At 38.1% G+C, this 20,032-nt stretch overlaps 1 protein-coding gene across 2 annotated transcripts in view; it reads left to right on the plus strand.

Annotated features, from left to right (window-relative positions):
* Positions 1 to 20,032, plus strand: part of SMC6 (structural maintenance of chromosomes 6) — a 74,499-nt gene that overhangs the window by 48,030 nt on the left and 6,437 nt on the right. For both annotated transcript variants that reach the window (XM_059132594.1, XM_059132595.1), the window contains 4 exons: positions 9,373 to 9,510; positions 10,845 to 10,990; positions 15,278 to 15,403; positions 18,518 to 18,623. In XM_059132594.1, coding sequence (XP_058988577.1) covers positions 9,373 to 9,510; positions 10,845 to 10,990; positions 15,278 to 15,403; positions 18,518 to 18,623 — 516 coding nt within the window. The remainder of the gene's footprint in view (positions 1 to 9,372; positions 9,511 to 10,844; positions 10,991 to 15,277; positions 15,404 to 18,517; positions 18,624 to 20,032) is intronic.

Here is a 20,032-nt window from a genome sequence, read left to right on the forward strand (position 1 = left end):
AGAGAGAGAGCACAGAAGCAGGGGAAGCATCAGGTAGAGCTAGAGGGAGAAACAGACTCTGCTGAGCAGAGAGCCCAACATGGCACTCGATCCCAGAACCCCTATGATCATGACCTGAGCTAAAGGCAGATGCTTAACCAGCTGAGCCCCCAGGCACCCCCGAAAATATAACGTTTCAATATTAGAATTGTGAGAAAGGAGAATGTATTGAAGGTAATATTGAGAAAAATAATTATGAAATCATTTGCTACAGGAAATAAGAAAAAGGCAAGAAGTCTAAAATAAAAAAAGACAAAACTAGTTTTTAAAAGAAAACAAAGTAAGACAGAGTAAGATAAATATTAAAAATCATCAGGAATAAGCAAGGTAGAATTCAGCACTCAGGAATTAAAGCTGTGAAGTCACAGCAAAGGTAGGATAAAAAAATATTTTAAATGGGTAAGGGACAGAACAGGGTGTCTTAAAATCAAAATGATGAGATATGTTAAAACAACATAGGAAAGGAAAGATCAGCACCTAAATTACTCATCCCAGACAATTTAAAATTCAAAACAAGAAATGATGAAGAGCTCTGTTTTGTTCTTTTAGGGACCTCTAGGCTAACGCAGCTCCTGGAATTGGGAGTTTGAAAAAGTTTAAGAGCAGAAAATATGGGCATAGGGCAGTGAGGGTTCTTGATCTTAGCTCTTTGCCTTGGCTGCAAATAACTGAAAGCCAGGAGGGGAGTCCTTCAGTGAACTTGCCTGCAGTCAGCCAGCAGCCCAGAGGCTTTTCCTCCCCAGTGTCGTGTCTCACTAGTCCATCAATAACAGCAGGACCAACAGGTTAACAAAATAATTTAATTCCTGAGACACTGCCGTCATGATACATTAGCAGCTTTTAGATGTGATCTGTTTGCTTTTAGGACAACTGTTGATGTTGTGTCGGGGATGGTGAGGGTTAAAGGGCTCTGCTTAGCTATATAGTCATTGAAATTTTGGTGTGGGGGATATTTTCCTCACATTGAACAGTTTATTTAGATTTATACTACAAACTTAATGCTGTAGTTTTAGTTGCAAGTTGAATTTGTTGGACGGGGAACATGACCCACATTGAGCCTACTAGAAGAGATGGGCTACATTATTAGAATAGGAAGCCCTCTCAGTTTCTGATAGCTTGTTTGGGTGATGGGTGATCATGTGCTTTTAAAAATTCCGAGGTAATGTTTTTTAATTTTTTAAAACCTCATAATTGATAGAGGTTTATATGAAACAAGTGCCAGTAATAGCAATCATCTAATGTCACAGAGTAACACTGGTTTTCTTAGGCATCTAAGATAGTAACATTTTTTAATGATTATGTTCCTTCTACCATCCCAGCCTACTTTTTAAAGGCTGTAACTTCTTTTTTTTTTTTTTTTTAAAGATTTTATTTATTTATTTGACAGAGAGAAATCACAAGTAGATGGAGAGGCAGGCAGAGAGAGAGAGAGAGAGGGAAGCAGGCTCCCTGCCCAGCAGAGAGCCCGATGCGGGACTCGATCCCAAGGACCCTGAGATCATGACCTGAGCCGAAGGCAGCGGCTTAACCCACTGAGCCACCCAGGCGCCCTAAAGGCTGTAACTTCTTAAAGGTTAGAAATGCTACTGGTTTAGGGCTACTACATCAGACTTTAATTTTAGACCTAATCCCTTGTAATCCTTACCTAACCCAGGATAGGTGTCGTTAACTGGCTGTTCATATCAGTAGCCCTTCATTCCATCGATAAGATGGAATGAAATAAAATACCCTCTTGCTTCACTTTTGGTTTTAAATTTGACATACATTTATGAAGTGCACAAGGACAGATCAAACAGTCATGGTAAATGTGGAGGAAGGGGTAGCGACCAGATCAGGTTCTTTTCATCCTATTTCACAAGTGAAGTCTGTACATTTCCACGGCTGCTGGGAGGGAAGATTTACCGGCACAAATGTGGCCTGAAACACTTTACTCTTTGGCTCCCTGAAACAAACGGCATTATTTAGTGTGAAAGTTCCTACCACAAATGATTCAAACATCCTGTTTCATAAATTACTCACGAACTGTAATGTCTCCTACTACATCAGTTGCACCCACTTTTAAAAATTCTGTTGGAAGTAAAGGAACAGCTTTTCTCCATCGATGTAACAATGTTTTTAGTTTTCATAGAACCCTTTTATAATCAGGTATCTACCATGGGGAATAGTTTTTTGGGTTTTGTTTTTTTATTAACATATACTGTATCATTTGTTTCAGGGCTACAAATCTGTGATTCACCAGTCTTACACAACTCACAGCACTCACCAGAGCACAGCCCCTCCCCAGTGTCCATCACCCAGCCTCCCCATCCTTCCTAACCCCCTCCCCTCCAGCAACCCTCAGTTTGTGTCGAGATTAAGAGTCTCTTGTGGCTTGTCTCCCTCTCTGCATTCATCTTATTTCATTTTTCCCACCCTTCCCCCATGATCCTCTGCCTTGTTTCTCAGATTCCTCATATCAGTGAGATCATATGATAACTGTCTTTCTCTGATTGGGGGATAGTTATTTTTAGCAGTATGAACAAGGTGTAATAAATTATAGTCTTAAAATAGAAGATAGCCTATATCCAGTGTTATATGAGGTAAATATTTTCAGATACCTCACAAGTTCTTTTCCTTTTGGGTTACTTCCAAATATTGTCTTTCTTGAGTCTGTTTTGACTGTTTTGGTTGGTGTTTATTTCTTTCTCTGTTTCTGACTGTAGCTCCTAAGGCTGACCATGATCATCACAGTGTGTATGGCTAGTGCTGGGTCCAAAAACCAAACCAACACACAGAATAAAATTTAATTTGGTGGTCCTTAAATCAGGAGATTTTTTTTTTAAATTATTTTTTAAATAATTATTTATTTGACAGAGAGGGGGAGAAAGAGAGGGAAAGGCTGATGTGGGTCTTGAGTCCAGGCCCCTGGGATCATGACCTGCACCAAAGGCATACACTTAACCAACTGAGCCACCCAGGCACCCCAAATCAGGATACTTTTGAATAAAAACAGTTTTATTGAGATGCAATTGATGTGTAGTGAATACACATGAAAGTATACAGTTTGATAGGTATTGACATGTATAAACTGTGGCCACAGAGAATGGAATGTTTTCTTCACACTCAAAAGTTTCCCCATGTCCCCTGTAATCTCTCTGTCCTCACTCCATGTTCCTAATTACCAATCCCCTTGCTGTTAACTGTAGTCTACACACTTTCTAGAATTATGTATAATGGAATCACACATTATGTACACTTACCGTTTTTTGGTTTGACCTTCTTCAGGATATAACACATTGTCTAGCACATATGTCCACACGATATTTTGAAAGTGAATAGAATAAAAGTTACTCTTCTTGATTTTGATATTCATCTATATTTTTACTTGAATCAGTCATTCATTCCTTTCTGTTGCTGAATAGTGTTCCATTATATTTGCTATGTCATTGTTTGTTTATTTTTTTTACCTATTGAGGGACATACAGGTTTCCAGTTTGGGGGCTATTATAAATTGAATATTTATATTGGGGGCTTTATAAATAAAGCTGCCTTGACCGTTAGTGTACAAGTCTTTGTATATCACAGTAAATGAACAAACTGTCTTCCAGTCTAAACCTTCTTTTGGTAGTTCTTAAATCCATCAAAATTTTAGTGAAGACTTTTTTTAAGTTTTTATTTGAATTCCAATTAACATACAGTGCAAGATTAATTTTAGATGTACAGCATAGTGATTCAACACTTCATACAACATCCTGTGCACATCACAAGTGCACCTCTTAATCCCCATCACCTATTTCACCCATCCCCCCACCCCCTCCATTCTGGTGATTGTCAGTTCTCGGTAGTTGAGAGTCTGTTTCTTGGTTTGCCTCTCCCTCTTTTTCCCCTTTGTTTTGTTTCTTAAATTCCACATATGAGTGAAATTATATAGTATTTGTCTTTCTCTGCCTTATTTCACTTAGGATAATACTCTCTAGTTCCATCCATGTTGTTGCAAACATCAGGATTTCTTTTCTTTTCTGTGGCTAACATTCCATTGTGTGTGTGTGTGTGTGTGTGTGTATACTACATCCTCTTAAAGATTTTTGATCTGTGTTTATTCATTAGTCTTTGATTCTCTTGTGATGTGTTTGATTTTTTTTTTAATTATGGCTGTATTGGCCTTATAAAATAAGTTTGGAAGTGTTTCCCCTTCCCTTTTCTGAAAGTTTTTGCAGATTTGGAATTACTTCTTTTTTACGTATAGAATATTACCATTTTCTTTAGTTGATACTGAACTATTTAAGTTTTCTTCTTAGGGATTGTGTTGTTTCATTGAAATTTATCATAGGTATTGAACATGTAGTTCATAATTTTTCTTTATTGTCCTTTATTAAACTGAACAACAGAGAGAAAATAGACTGACCCAAGCAAAAGAAAAAGAAAAGAAAGAATAATAAAAGAAAAAAAGTCTGAAAAAAATGAATAACACTTTAAGGACTTGTGAGACTATATAACCAAAGATCCGACATTTGTATCACTGGAGTCCTCAAAAGAGAGGAGAAAGAGGACAGGGCTAAAAGCGTACTCCAAGAAATAATAGCTGCATCCTTTCCAAATTTGGCAAAAGAGTCTGAATTTACAGATTAAGAAAGTGAGTGAACACCAAACAGGATAAACCCAAGATAATCCACAATAAGACACATCATAGTCAAACTTCTGAAAGCTAAAGTCTTAAAAACACTAAGTGAGAAACTTTACCTCTATGGGAAACAAACACAATATTTGTATGGTAGCCAGTTTCTCATCAGAAACTATGGAGACCACATGGAAGTCGCACATTTTTCCAGTGCTGAAAGAGAAGACCAGCCATAATCTAATTGCTACATAAATATCTTTCAGCAGTAAAGGAAAAATTGAAATATTTTCAGATGAAAGAAAACTTGGAGAACTTGTTGCCAACAGACTTGTTCTAACAGAATGGCTAAAAGTTCTCTAAGTAAAAAAAAAATAGAAGGAATTTTAGAACATCAGGAAGGAAGAAAAGCAAGTTAAACATATATGTAAATGCAGCAGACTTTACTTCTCAAGTTTTTAAAATTATGTTTAAAACCAAATAAAATTTTAATAATGTCTGAGTCTGAGATGGTTCTAAAATACTTAGAGGAAATATTTTAAGACAATTATGCTAAAAAATAAGGAAGCATAAAGGGCTAGAACAGGAGGTAAGACTTGTGTATTTATAATCAAGCTGGTAAAAATTATGACCAGTAGACTATGTTGTTAAATATATAAAATATATATATAATACCTGGAGCAACCACAAAATAGCTGTTCAGAGAGATACACTCAAAAGTACTATATATGGACAAATCAAAGTGGAATTCTAAAAAAATGTTTAACCCACATGAAGGAAAAAGAAGATAAAAAGACAAAACAAATGACAGACTTAAGCCCTAATTATATAAATAATTATATTAAATGTAAGTAGTCTAAATAAATAATTGAAAGATATAGGAACAGGGCTCAGTTGGTTAAACATCTGACTCTTGGTTTTGGCTCAGGTCATGAGGTCAAGCCCTGCATCAGTCTCCCATGCTCAGTGCAGAGACTCTCTGTCTCTTCATCTCCCTCTGCCCTTCCACCCCACCAGCAGGTTTTACTCTTTCTCTCTTTCTAGCTCTTGAATAAATAAATAAATAGAATCTTAAAAAAAAGACAGGTATAAGCAGATTAGGTTAAAAACATGACTAGCATATATGTTATCTACAAGGTCAATTCAAATGTAACCTATGGACAGGGTGAAATAAACAAATGGAAGTTTATATATCTTGCAAACGATAATCAAATGAAAGCAGGGGTGACTGTACTAAAATCTGTAAGGTACCCTTCAAAATAAAATTACCAGAGGCAGAGAAGGACATTATATAATGACAAAAGGGTTACTCCACCAAGAATAGATAGCAATTGTAAATGTGTGCACCAAAACAGCACAGCTGCACCAAACATATAACCTGCAAAATATGACAAAACTCCCTCACTAATTGATAGGACAGAAAATCAGTAAGGATTTAGAAAATTGAACAGCACCATCAACGTGTAGGATCTAGTACTTAGAGAATTACTTAGAGATTACCAGCACCGGCAGAACACGCCTCATTTTCCAGTGGCTATGGCATGTACACCAAGATAGATGATCTCCTGGACCATTAAAAAAAAAAATTAAAAGAACTGAAATTAAACAGTGTGTTTCCTAATTATAATGCATTCATACTAGAAATCTTTAATTGAAAGATCATCAATTAAAAATCTTTAAATAGATAATTTTAAAATACGTGAAACTTATCATCCTTCTAAATAACCCGGGGTCCAAAGAGGAAGTATTGAGAGAAATTTTAAAATATTGAGCCAAATGAAAATGAAGGTGATTTGGGAAATTTACAGCACTGAACAATTTATTAGAAAAACAATATATAGGGACACCTGCGTGGCTCAGTCGGTTAAGCGTCTACCTTTGGCTCAGGTCATGATCTCAGGGTCCTGGGCTTGGGCCCCATATCAAGCTCTCTGTTTGGCAGGGAGCCTGCTTCACCCTTTCTGTCTGCCTCTCTGCCTGCTTGTGATCTCTCTCTCTCTCTCTGTCAAGTAGATAAATAAAATCTTAAAATCTATATCTATATAAAATACATATCCTTATTATATATTATTCACAGTGACCACATGGGGTTTACTTATTCTGGAGATGTAAGACTATTTCCACCATATTAATAGGCTGAAGAAGAGAAATCATATATCAGTGAGGAAAAAATATTTGATAACATTCACTCATTCATGATTTTTTTAAAAAGTCCTTGGAAAAACAGAAATAAAGATTTTCTTCCGTCACATTAAAGGCCAGAAACAACCTAGTTAGCATGAAGAAGGTAAAGATGTTTGTCTTGCTGTATTTACTCACTGTAGTTAGTATTGGAAGTTCTAGCAAGTACAATATGACAAGAAAAGGAAATAATACACAGATTGTAAAGGAGGAAATAAAACTCTATTTGACATGCCATTATTGTCTACTTGGAAAAAAAAAAAAAAAAACTCAAGGAGTCTACAAGAAAACTCCTAGAACTAAAAATTAGTTCAGCAAAGTCACAGGATACGAGATAAACATAACAAAAGCCAATTGCACTTTGCTACACTGGCATATAAACATGTGGCTGCTGAAATTAAAACTAAACACCTTTCACAGTTCCTGAGTAGAAGTGTTTCTATGTACATCTAACAAAATATATTTGGGAGCTGTATTTTGTGCACAGAATACACACTTAATCAACCACTACTTCTGTTTCTATGGATTTGCCTATTTAGAAATTTCATGTCAGTGAAATCATACAATATGTGGTCTTTTGTGACGGAACTCTTTCACTTGGTATAATGTTTTCAACCTTCGTCCCCACTGTAGCATGTATCAGCAGTAACTTTGTATGCCCTAGTAATATGCCATTTTATTATTGTGTATCACATTTTATTATCCATTCATCATTTGATGGTACTTCAGGTCCTCCTGCTGTGAGCATTCATGTACATGTTTTTCTTTCTTTTGGATAAAGACCTAGAAGTAGAATTGTTGGGCCACACACTTACGCTGTTTTGAGAAACTTTGAAATTATTTTCAAAAGTGCACCACTTTATGTTCCCACCAGTGATGTTTGAGTGTCACAGTTCCTTCACATCCTTGTTATTGTATGCTTTCTATTTTAACCATATTATTAGGTGTGAATTTGTTTTTTTAAGATTTTATTTGAGAGAGAGATAGCAAGAGAGAACACAAGCAGGGGTGGGGAGAGAAAGAAGCAGACTCCTGGGTGAGCAGGGAGCCTGATATGGGGCTCCACCTCAGGATCCTGGGGTTGTAACCGGAACCAAAGGCAGATGATTAATGAGCCACCCAGGTGCCCCAAAGAATGAAATGTTCTTTGTGGTTTTGATTTGCATTTTCCTTATGTCTAATACTGTTGAACAAATTATGTCCATATCGTTCATGTGTGTATCTTCTTTGGGAAAATGTCTGATCAAAGCTTTGCCCTTTTTTCACTTGTGTTACATGTTTTTCTTTTTGAGTTTTAAGAGTTCTTTATGTATTCTGGGTATATGTTTGATATTTTTGATGCTATAGGGAATTTTACAGATTTTAAGTAATTTTTAAATTATTCCTAACATGTAGAAATATTACTGATTTTTGTTTTGGTTTTGTATCCAGTGAGTTTTCTAAACTTACTAATTTAAAAGCTTTTCCTTTGAAATTTCTTCATACAATCTCTCTCTCTCTTTTTTTTTTTTTTTTTTTTAAAGATTTTATATATTTTTATATTGGGGGGGTTAGGACAGAAAGAGTGGGAAAGAGAATCCCAGTCAGGCTCCACAGTCAGCACGGAGCCCAACGCAGGGCTCAGTTCCACAACCCTGAGATCATGATCTGAGCTGAAACCAAGAGCGGGACACTCAGCTGACTGAGCCCCTCAGGCGCTCCAGTCATCTCTTTTTTGAAATGTGGTTTTACTCTTCCTTTCTGATATCTTTGCTTTTTATTTCCTTTTTACATTTTTTTTTTCCTTTTTGCATTTTCATTGAATTAGCGTGGGCCTGCAATACAGTGTTGAGTAGAATGGGCCTAGATCCTTGCCTTGTACTTGGTCTTAAAAAGAAAGCATTTTATCTTTAAAAAAAAGGTTAGCTGCTATTTGTGTTTTAATGGTTCTTATTCCTGTTTCCTCTTTTTTCCTTTTGGGGTTAGCCTGGTAATTTTTAGTGTTCCCTTTTTTAATCTCTTCTGCTCGTTTTTAAGCCATAACTCTCTTCTTTTTCCAGTGGCTGTTGTGCATTCTAATATGCATCTTTACCTTATCATAGTCCACTATTATTTATTTTTAATGGCATCTTAAAAATGCTAAAATTGTGAGTTATGTTTCCAGACTGATAAATAGGTCCGTGACAAGTATCTTTGCATCCTTTTCTCTTCCGCGGTGACTCCCCTTTTTAAAAAGCCAGATCCGCTCTGTAAATATCCAGCACTTGGATTGTCTTAAGTCTTTTCAGGCTTAAAACTTTTGACTTTCCACAAAACTGTCTTATTTCCCAAAATATAGTTGAAAGCACCATAATATGTGGAGACTTCATGTTAGGATTTGAATATAATAACGTGACTTCTTAATTTGTGGAAACCCTTCACTTCCATTCATACGCCTGGATCTGAGCACTGCCACTTGCCTCTGGAAGCAACATTAACAGCCCTGTCCACTGTGTTATCAGCTAGTTTTGTACCTATGCTGGTAATTGTTTTTTAAAACAATCTTTTCTTTAAAGATTATTTTGGCTTTCTTTAAACAGGATGAATTAAACCTTGCTGATTCTGAAGTGGATAACCAAAAACGAGGGAAGCGGCATTATGAGGAAAAACAGAAGGAACACTTGGATACTTTAAATAAAAAGAAACGAGAACTTGATATGAAAGAAAAAGAACTAGAGGTTATCCAGCATTTTTCTTTTATGTTTTGTTTACCACCTCTGTCAGGGCTGTTCAAGTGTTTTCCTTAACGTCGTCTTTCCAAATATAGACACGTGGTCTGATGAGTTATCTGTTCTGTATAGCGACGGCTTTTGAATCAGCGAGGCGACCCACCACGGAGAAGGCTCTGGGTCAGGCAGCAAGTTTAATCTCATGCCTCCGAGTGATTTGGAAAGTGACACTTGCTCTCAGCTACTTAACTCCTTACATGCCCAGCTTGGCAAGTGGACAGCAATTTTATGTCAGAAAAAGGCACTCCTTCCTCTGAGCAGCATGGGTGTGAACCGGGCTGAAATTCAGCTCTTGCTTCCTACACACCTTTTTTTTTTTTTTTTAAAGATTTTATTTATTTATTCGATAGAGATCACAAATAGGCAGAGAGGCAGGCAGAGAGAGAGGGGAGGAAGCAGGCTCCCCACCAAGGAGAGAGCCCAATGCGGGGCTCGATCCCAGGACCCTGGAATCATGACCTGAGCCGAAGGCAGAGGCTTTAACCCTCTGAGCCACCCAGGAGCACCCCTACACACCTTTTTTAACAGCTGTCAGCAGCAGCCCTGTTTTTAGATGAGAAGTTGAAGGCAACCTTGGTGTAACTGGAAGAGATTCCAACTTTTCTTAGGAAAAGCCGCCTGGGTGGCTCAGTGGGTTAGGCCGCTGCCTTCGGCTCGGGACGTGATCTCAGGATCCTGGGATCGAGTCCCGCATTGGGCTCTCTGCTCGGCGGGGAGCCTGCTTCCTCCTCTCTCTCTCTCTCTGCCTGCCTCTCTGCCTACTTGTGATGTCTCTCTGTCAAATAAATAAATAAATAAATAAAATCTTTAAACTCTGATCTCTTGTCTCACTTGTATATGACTCACTATGTGGAATGTTGTGAATGTAAAATAAGTACTATATATAAAGGTGCTTTGAGTTTTTTAATATTTTATGAATATGAGGGTCTTTTTGTTTATGTTTTCAGTACTATTTGGTGTTCAGAGGCCATTCTAAAACACAGAAAGCTGTCTGCCACACTTTTTGTAACTGCCACTTGAAATTGGTTTCACTAGGAAGATACGGAGATCTTACAAATTACTAAAGTTGTGCATAGTAATGCAATTTTCTCTTGAAGCTGTATAGTCTAAACTCTTCTCAATGTAAGGCTTAAATAACATTGATAGTAAAAGTAATCAAAATACATGTAAAAGTATGATCCTAAGTTCAGAATTTTACTTTGCTTTTGTTGGCACAAGTAGTACAATTTATTACTATGTCAAAGAAAAGTTTTAAAGATATTAAACTTAAGATATAACCTTAGGAGAAAATGTCACAAGCAAGACAAATCTGCCCAGAACGGATAGAAGTCAAAAAATCTGCATCAATTCTGGACAAAGAAATTAATAGATTAAGACAAAAGATACAAGCCGAACATGCTAGTCATGGAGATCGAGAGGAAATAATGAGGTAAGTGGTTGGTCACTTTTCTGCTTTATTATTCATATATATTAAGTCATAAAAAATAAATGTTTATATGTAAATCTTAAGTTTGGTTTGAGTATTGCTATGGTATGGTATGGTACCATAGCAATAGTTATAACCAAGCTCGTTTTTCATGTGTGTCATTCATAATAAACTAATGGGGCACCTGGGTGGCCCAGCTTGACCTCATGGGTAATGGGATTGAGACCCAGAGAGCCCAACATGGGTCTCTGCGCTCAGTGGGGAGTCCACTTAGGACTCGCTCTCCCTCTTCCTCCACCCTCCCCCCAACACACACATTCGCTCTCTAAAATAAATACATCTTTTTTTTTAACAAATAAATCTTTAAGAAAAATAATTAACATTTTTTCTTCTGAACTGTAGGAAAACTCATTAGGGAATGATATTTTAACATAAATGCCATTTTTATACCTGTAAGATTCATATAGGAAAAATGTTCAGCTTCACAAGCAATTAAAAGAAATGCAAACCAGAACCATTAGAAGCCATTTTCATATATGTCAAGATGAAAAATAACGTGTCAGTCTCATGTCAGTGAGATTTCAGAGAAATGGCTATTTTTAGGTTAGTGGTAAGAATGGAAGCTCTGGGGGTGCCTGGGTGGCTCCGTGGGTTAAAGTCTCTGTCTTCCGGGTCAGGTCATGATCTGAGAGTCCTGGGATGAAGCCCCATGTCGGACTCTGCTCAGCAGGGAGCCTGCTTCTCTTCCTCTCTCTCTGCCTGCCTCTCTGCCTACTTGTGATCTCTGTCAAAAAATAAATAAAATCTTAAAAAAAAAAAAAATGGAAGCTATGTTAGTGTAGTGAAAGCACAGTTTCTCAAGCAAGACTACCTTGTTTTGAATTGCAGTTTTACTTCCAGTTATGGGACTTTTGCAAATTACCTAATCTCTCTGAACCTCAATTTGCTTGTCCGTAAGATAGGGAAACTATAGCTGTAGGGTGCTTATAGGGATTAAATGAGTTGGTCCCTAATAAACAATATTGGGATACATAAAATGTTAGCTGTGATTATTATTGAGGTTTTTCTGAAAAGCATTAAGGCAGCTTATGTCAAACACCTTCAAAAATTTCTATTTGGCCAAATAATTTTGTTATTATAATCCAAAACGAGAAAAGCTATTTGTGCCTGGGTATGTTTATTGTAGCAGTATTTATTTAAAGCTGGAAAATTAGGAATTGTGTGCAACTATAGGATGCTGGTTGAATTATAGTAGAAAATTACATCTGTTTAACTTTATGGAGAGCTTTTTATAATAAAGTTCAAGAACAGGAATGCTCTCAATTCTGTTTACAGAAACAGTGGAAAACAATTGGAGGAAACACAATCATAGTTAAGAGTAGTTTTTCTTTACAATAGATCAATACCTCATGTGTTTTGTTTTGCTCTTAAAGTATAATCTCCAGAAACCATAGGAGACACTTAATCATAGGAAACAAGCTGAGGGTTGCTGGGGAGAGGCGGGATGCAAGGGTGGGGTCACTGGGGGAGGGGCATTGAGGGCATGTGGTGTAGTGAGCGCTGGGTGTTATATAAGACTGATGCATCACTGAACCCTGCCTCTGCAACTAACAATACACTATATGTTAATTGGATTTAAATTAAAAAAAAATTTTTTTTAAGTAAACATACATACACACAAATAAAGTATAATCTCCAAGTTTGTTTTTTTCCAGAGAAGTTTTTCTTCAGTCTTTAGGAACTTGGCTTCTTCCACCACATTTACTGGAGGTCGAGGGGCAGAGTCCGTGGGCCCACATCGGGGATGGGGGTGTTGGGTCCTATGGTCCCTCCCGAGAGGGTTGCCCGGCTGCCCTGCTGTGAAGAGCATGGCTCGCTCAGCCCTGTAGACTCGCACCCAGCCGCAGAAGACACTCATTTGGGCAGTGTCCCTGACGCAGCAAATGAATGTCCCGAGTGAATAAGCAACTTAATAGCCTTATCCCGGGTTGTGCCACAGGCGAGGCTGGGGCAGTGGCCTTTTGTGGCACGTCCAGTATTATTCCTTCTTTTCTTGGTCATCTTGGAAGTGAGGACCCGTGAAGGCTGTCTACTTCCCTCTCCAGTCTCACCTCTCCAACTTTTCTCTCTCTTTTTACCTAATTAAATTTATTAAATACATTTTCATCGTTTATGTAGATGCAAGGTAATGTGAGCATATTTGTTATTCTTCATTGTTGCCAGATACAAGAGGTAGTGCAGTAAATAAACTTGGACAGATTGTTTTCTTTGATTTAATGATACATTGTAGAGATCTTTTTATATCAGTACACAGGTATTTTCTCATTGCTTTTTATAATTACATGGTATTGAATCATCTCCTACTGATGGATAGTCGAATTCTAATCTAATCCCTGGCTGTTATAAATGATGGTCACAGTAAATAATTTTGTATATGTGTCTGATTGTGTAGTCAGGTATTTTTATAGGATTGACTCCATTTTGGAAGACTCCCTTCCAGGGACTGTGCTTGTTGGCACTCCTGAGGGCAGTGTGTCCGAGGGCTTGTTTCCCCTCAGCCTAAACTGTGTGATAACCTTAGGTTTTTTTTTCTTTTTTCTTTTTGGCCAATGGGTAGATTTCCTTTAAAAAAAGTAGAAGAAGAAGAGAAGAATATATTGCTCAATGTAATTTTAATTTTTGCTTTCACTTATACTGAGTCTGAACATCTTTTCCTGCCTTAAGGACCATTTATTTATATCTTTTTCTGTGAACTTTTTATGTATTTCATTTTTCTTTGAGTATTTTTGATGTGAAGAGTGTATTTTTTCTTTTTCCAAAGGGCTGCATAGCTATTTGAAATTTTGGTTGTCTTATAATTAATTGCATCCTTAAGAACGGCCGTGTGAAGTAATGTGTTTTGTTTTGGCATGTTGAGAACTGTGTGTCTGTAGCTTTTGAATTTGAAGGGATAGTTCAGCCTGATAGAACATTCTTTTTCTCCTGACCATCTGTCTATGATGAGAGCTGTAACTTGTCCAGAATGTGTCAGATTCTGTCATCCTTTCCTGGGTGTACACTGTGTTTTTTTAATCCGTAGATTTACCTTATTTCTTAAAATTTCTTGTTTGTATTTTACTGGTACGTGTTTGCTGTGCTATCGTTCAGTTGGTTTTGCATAGCCTTTGTGGCAAACATGTTGTATGTCCTTTGTCTTCTAGTTATTGTCTCATCATGTTCTCCTTTTTGCGTTTCTCATTTCTGATCTCTGTGTCTGTGAGTGTTTTCTTTGTTGTCACTTTTCCGCTGTGCATCATCTCCTCACTCTGTCTTCATATCCTTGTTCTTTTTTGTCCAACCCCTTCTTCTTCTCCCCTCGCTTGGGTTCTACAGGTTCTCACCTGCTGCCTCCTCTTACTTGGTGATCACCTGCTGTTGTTTACCTGTTCTCTGAGTACTTTGATTTCTCTATTCTTTCAGGTTTTTGATGTCTATTTTGAGGTGTCTCTTCCTGTTAGAACTTACATCATGTTCTGTTCTAATTTGTGGTTTTCATTTACAGTTTTCATCAGCTTTGTAACAGCCTTGTTTTATTGAGTTTTCTGTGTCTGTAGGGGCCATGGTGCTGCTCTATCCCAAGCCTATTTCCATTAATATCTGTGTGTGGAGACTCTATCTGTGCCTTTTGTGTTACTCATTTTTTACATGGACTTTCCTGGACTGGGCATCTGAATGAGCTTGTGGTGGGAAGCTGTGGAGCCTTGGCCAAGGTTGCCTTTCAGACTCGGTCAACAACCTTCTCTCCTCTCCTCTTCCAGTGAGCTGTTGCCCTCTGCAATAGCACTTCTGAGGGACCCTGCCTTCTCTGCCTCTTTGACCTTGTCTTGTTCAGGCAGGTGTTGGCAGATCTTAATGCACAGCTCTGTTCCTCTGTTCTTGCACTGGCATCTGTCACTCAGGGAAACATTTCTTGCCTTCTGGTATGATCCCTTCACTTTAAGGTGTATACTGGCTGGCATTTTCTACGATCTGCCACTCTGCCCTGTGCTACTCCCCCCACGCCGGTACTTTCCTCACTTCCTCTGCCTTCTCCAGGACCTGGACTTTTCTCCTGCCCAGCCCTCTTCAGCTTCGGGGCAGCACATGCTCATTCTGGGAGTACAGTTTGCCTGGAGACAGGACACCTGTGGTTGCTGGGCCCCTTAGCACGCCGTGCACTCTCCCTTCTTCCCCATTAAATACATGAGATTTTACTTTTCTTTATGTTTCTTTGAATGACACTTACTGACTTATATTTTTCTCATAAAACAGGCAGTATCAAGAAGCAAAAGAAACCTACCTAGATCTGGATAATAAAGTAAAGACTCTAAAAAGGTTTATTAAATTGCTGGAAGAAATAATGACTCATAGATACAAAACATATCAACAATTTAGAAGGTAAGTGCATTTAAAAATATTACCATATATTTTACATGTTGATATTTTCTTTGTTTTCACTTACCCCTTATAAATAATAAAATTAAATTGAAAGAACTTTACATGATTCAGTTAAAGAAGAAATTGCCAGGTCTTCCTTTATTGGCCAGTACTTAGGGTCCTGTCATTTAATCAGCAAATTCTGGACTAGAAGGGACTTTTTTTATTTTTTAAATATTTTATTTATTTATTTGACAGAGAGAGATCACAAATAGGCAGAGAGGCAGGCAAAGGGGGAGAGAAGGGGAAGCAGGCTCCCTGCTGAGCAGAGAGCCCAATGCAGGGCTGGATCGCAGGATTCTGAGATCATCACCTGAGCCGAAGGCAGAGGCTTAACCCTCTGAGCCACCCAGGCACCCCACGGAAGGGACTTTTAAAGGGAGCTTATCCAGATTTTCTACTCCATTAGATACCCTTTACTAAGTAACTCAGAGACAGCTGTTCCATCTCTGCTCACATTGGTCCTTTGAATGGGAGCTCGCTGGCTTTGCAACAGCCTGTTGTACTCTGGGACACTGCATGTTGTTAAGGGATACAAGTTTTTGGGTTTTTTTGTTTGTTTGTTTTTTGTTTTTTAAAGGGATATAAGTTTTTGATGAGACTGTTGAGGAGGTACTCAGTTTAGGATCTAATGGAATGGTGTGGCTCTATGGATGTAGACTCTGATTTGTTAACTGCTGTGTCTCCAGTACCTGCTCCTTAGCCTGAAGTACAGTACAAAGTTGATAGATATTGGTGGAAAGAATGAACAAAAGATCAGAGAAACTGGATATTGTGTGTACCCAGAAATCTTCATATTCTCAGGGATAGATTGACCCTAATGAAAATCACAAACAACAGAAATAAACCAGAGGTCAGTTTAATAGGTAGGGATGGTCCTTGACCTACTTAGAGTCAAGGCAGTCCTAATCTCTACACTTAACCTTTGTTTTCCCCAGTGACATTCCCCCAGTGACCTGCTTTTTACCTGTCTTTATACCCAAAACTACAATCCTGAGACTATAGAATTTTAAAAAAATGTATCTAATATGTATGAGGAAATTCAGTTAATTCAATAAAGAGAAGTAGACTTTGCATGTGTCGTCATATTCCCTTGGTTGGTTTTTAACTAAACCCTTGGTTGGTTTTTGAAATGTGTGCTTCAGTTTTGTAAGCATGTTTTTAGGACTTCACTTATATAGGATTTATTTTATCCTTTTGAGGCTGCTTGTTAAGTCTCATTAGGTGGGACCTGAGCAGCTGGTTCAGGACCAACTCTTTCCTACCCGTGAAGCAATGCCCTTCAGAGTACTCCACGGACCCTTGTGAGTTAGAAGGCTTCTGCCTTCGGGAACTGGGACTATTCCTGGCTCCAGGTGACCTCTGGGGATTGCTTCTGCTGCACTGGGATGTTTGCTGCCCCAGCTTCCCACATGCAGAGACAGTTCTCAGCTGGAGACTGTCTGTGCGCTGGGGTTCTCCCTGTGCTGCACTCTAGGCTTTGAGATCTAGAGCATCTTGGCCTCCCCAGACACCCGGCTCTGTCTTCTCTAACAGGGAGACCTCCAGGCTCCGCCTGGGTTTCCACTCCCCTTTACTCCTTCTGTAAACAGTGATGTGGGACATCTATAAGTCTCAGTTTGTTTGTTTCCTGTATTTTAGAGATCATTTTGACTGCGATTGCCTGTACTGTCTGATGTTCAGTCTGAAAACTTATTTAATTTATTCTCTCCAGTGTTTTTGGACATGTCAGGCTAGGACTATATCCGATGCCTATTTCTCCATCTTTTTCAGAAGCAGTGGGGTTTGCTCTTAAATTGTTATCCAGAAAATTTTTATTTAAAATATTTTCTGTGAAAGTACTCATCTTATAGTTTATTATCTTGATATGTTTCTTCACCAGTGACATGTTTTATCTTTTTTACCCAGTCTTAAGAGTAGAATAAGAATGATCAAATTTTTAAAAATTGTTTATCTCTTTACACAGAAGAACCTTGCCATTTTATGAATTTCTCTTAGACATCTCATGTATGGAAGCAATTAAAGAATACTTATCAGTAGTGAAAGAAAGAAACTTTTACAGAAAATTCTGAAAACCAGCTAGCTGTGGTTGCTGTGTCACAAAAGAAAACTCAAGCTATCGATATTTTCTGGGGGTGGAAATGCAACGTAGTTTAGCAAGGAAATTAGGAGGGATAATAATAAAATGATAGTTACTCTGAAGAAATGAACCTTGGGCTCATTAAGGAGCAGAGATGTTAAGAAAGATACCAAATCTCCTTCTATCTAGATCTTATTTTCTATACCATTCCCCCCTTGGAGAAATGGCTGCTTCCAGAGCTGGGCAGAGAAAGTACAGATGAGCCTCTTGCTATTCCAGAAAGTCAGTGCTCCGAAGGAACAGAATCATGATGCAAGGACCTAAGAGGCAGCCTCAGGAGGCTCCCACTGGCCAGACCTGGGCCCGTTTGAGGCAGGAATGGTTGGTAACCCCGTGAATAAAATAAGAATCTTTGACTCCATCCTGATACATAGAAAAGTGAATAAATAAATAATTGAGGAAGAAGGGAAAGGTGCTTGTTACAGTGGAATGCCATGTGATAAACGGAGTCTGCATTGTTCTAGGCTGTGGGTAAGGCATCATAGGTACGGAACGATAAAGAACTTGCCCTCACCCTTAGTATCTCCATAAATCGAGAGGAGACATGCAGATGATTAGGCCATTTATTTATTATCTTAACACTACTAGAGTTTACTCTCAAGGACAAGATTTATGTCTTCTGTATTAGGGGGGCGCTGCCTCATATAAATTGTTTGAATTAATTGATATATTCACATGGATTGGCTGTAATGTAATAGAATTTATTAAATATGTTTGTTTATTATAAAAGGAAATGACGTGGTAAAAATGTAGGGACACAAAATATAAAGATGAGGGGGAAAAAATCTTAAAATCCTACCTATTACCTGGGCAACGAGAGTTAACATTTTGGCATATTTCTCTCTGGTCTTACACGCTGGTTTAAAGATCATGCTGAATATACAGTTTTTATATATTTATAGTCTTTTTAATGTGCCCCATTTCTTTACTCCAAGGTGTTTGACTTTACGTTGCAAATTGTACTTTGACAACCTACTGTCTCAGCGGGCTTATTGTGGAAAGATGAATTTTGACCATAAGAATGAAACTCTGAGCATATCAGTAAGTGTCTTAACTCTTTGTATGCTAATTATTAAGGGAATTAACTGCTGCATTTCTTTTGATAATACATTGATAAGCTTTAACCTGTTGTGTTTGGAAAACAAAAGAACTTACTTTTAAGTTAAGGCTAATGTTTGCCAGAGTGTTGAAAATTGAATCCATCTCACTAGCTAATGCTGCCATGGTACCCTCCCTACCTCAGACAACCACCAAGAAAATGACTAGGAATTTTATTTGCAGTGGCAAATGTTAATTAACCCTCTTTCTACTCCACAGGTTTCTTTTTAAAATTCATGTAGCACTTTAAATTAATGTGGGCTGTTATAGAAAGTCCATGGACTCTGGAAGTCACTATAGGAAACCAAGAAAGGATTTCTCAGAAGAACATTCTACTCCTTGTCATTGTCTTTGCACTTATTTCTGAAGGTGTCTGTAGATCCAGCCTCTTTTGGAAAAACAAAGCCACATATGCAACTTTGCAGAGACTGTGTGTGTGGATTCTTTCATGGGCGCATGCGTTGGAAGAGGGAGTGTGGGAGACAGCATTAAAAATTATGTATACAGGTGGTCAGAAGCAACCACTGCTCTAAGTAATTGGGGCAAAATTTTGAAGTAATTGCTTACTGCTCTCAGTTGCCGTAAATTTTATACTTCATTTTGATAGTTAGAATAAATGATAACTTACAGTACATCTAGGTAAGACTCATATAATTTTTTAAGAAATAATAATTAAAGAATGATAATGTATTTAAAAATGGTCCAAACGCTTAAAAAGGAACTTCACAAAGTATCCAAGTGGTGAATAAGTGCCTGAAAAAGCATTCATTATCATTCATCCGAAAAATATGAATTTGGGCCAATTGGGGGGCTCAGTTAAACATCTGACTCTTGATTTTGGCTCAGGTTGTGATCTCAGGGTGGTGAGATCCAGCCCCACATCAAGCTCCACGCTCGGCAGGGAGTCTGCTTAGGATTCTGTCTCTCCCTTTCCCTCAGCCTCTCCCCTCTCTCCCTCTGTAAAAAAAAGAAAGAAAAAAGAAAAGTATGAACTTACACCATAATAAATGTCTATCATACTGCTACCAGTGTGACCAAAAAGAGCCACGCTGCAAACATCTTGTGCTGGTGAGCACTTGGAACACCCGTACCTTGGAACTTGGAACTTGGACTTGGACCTTGGAACACTCGTACCTTGTCAGCAGGCGTAGAATTTGATAGAACTAATTTGGAGACCTGTCAGGCAGTGTTTATGAAAGCAATTCCACTCTTCAGAACTCTTCAAAAACTGATAAAAATTCACCTGATTACATGGTGATGAGTAAAGTTAGAATAGTTGGGGCGCCTGGGTGGCTCAGTCATTGAGTGTCTGCCTTTGGCTCAGGTCATGATCCCAGAGTCCTGGGATCGAG

The sequence above is a fragment of the Mustela lutreola genome, chromosome 9 (assembly GCF_030435805.1).
Source record: "Mustela lutreola isolate mMusLut2 chromosome 9, mMusLut2.pri, whole genome shotgun sequence".
NCBI classification, from domain to species: domain Eukaryota; kingdom Metazoa; phylum Chordata; class Mammalia; order Carnivora; family Mustelidae; genus Mustela; species Mustela lutreola.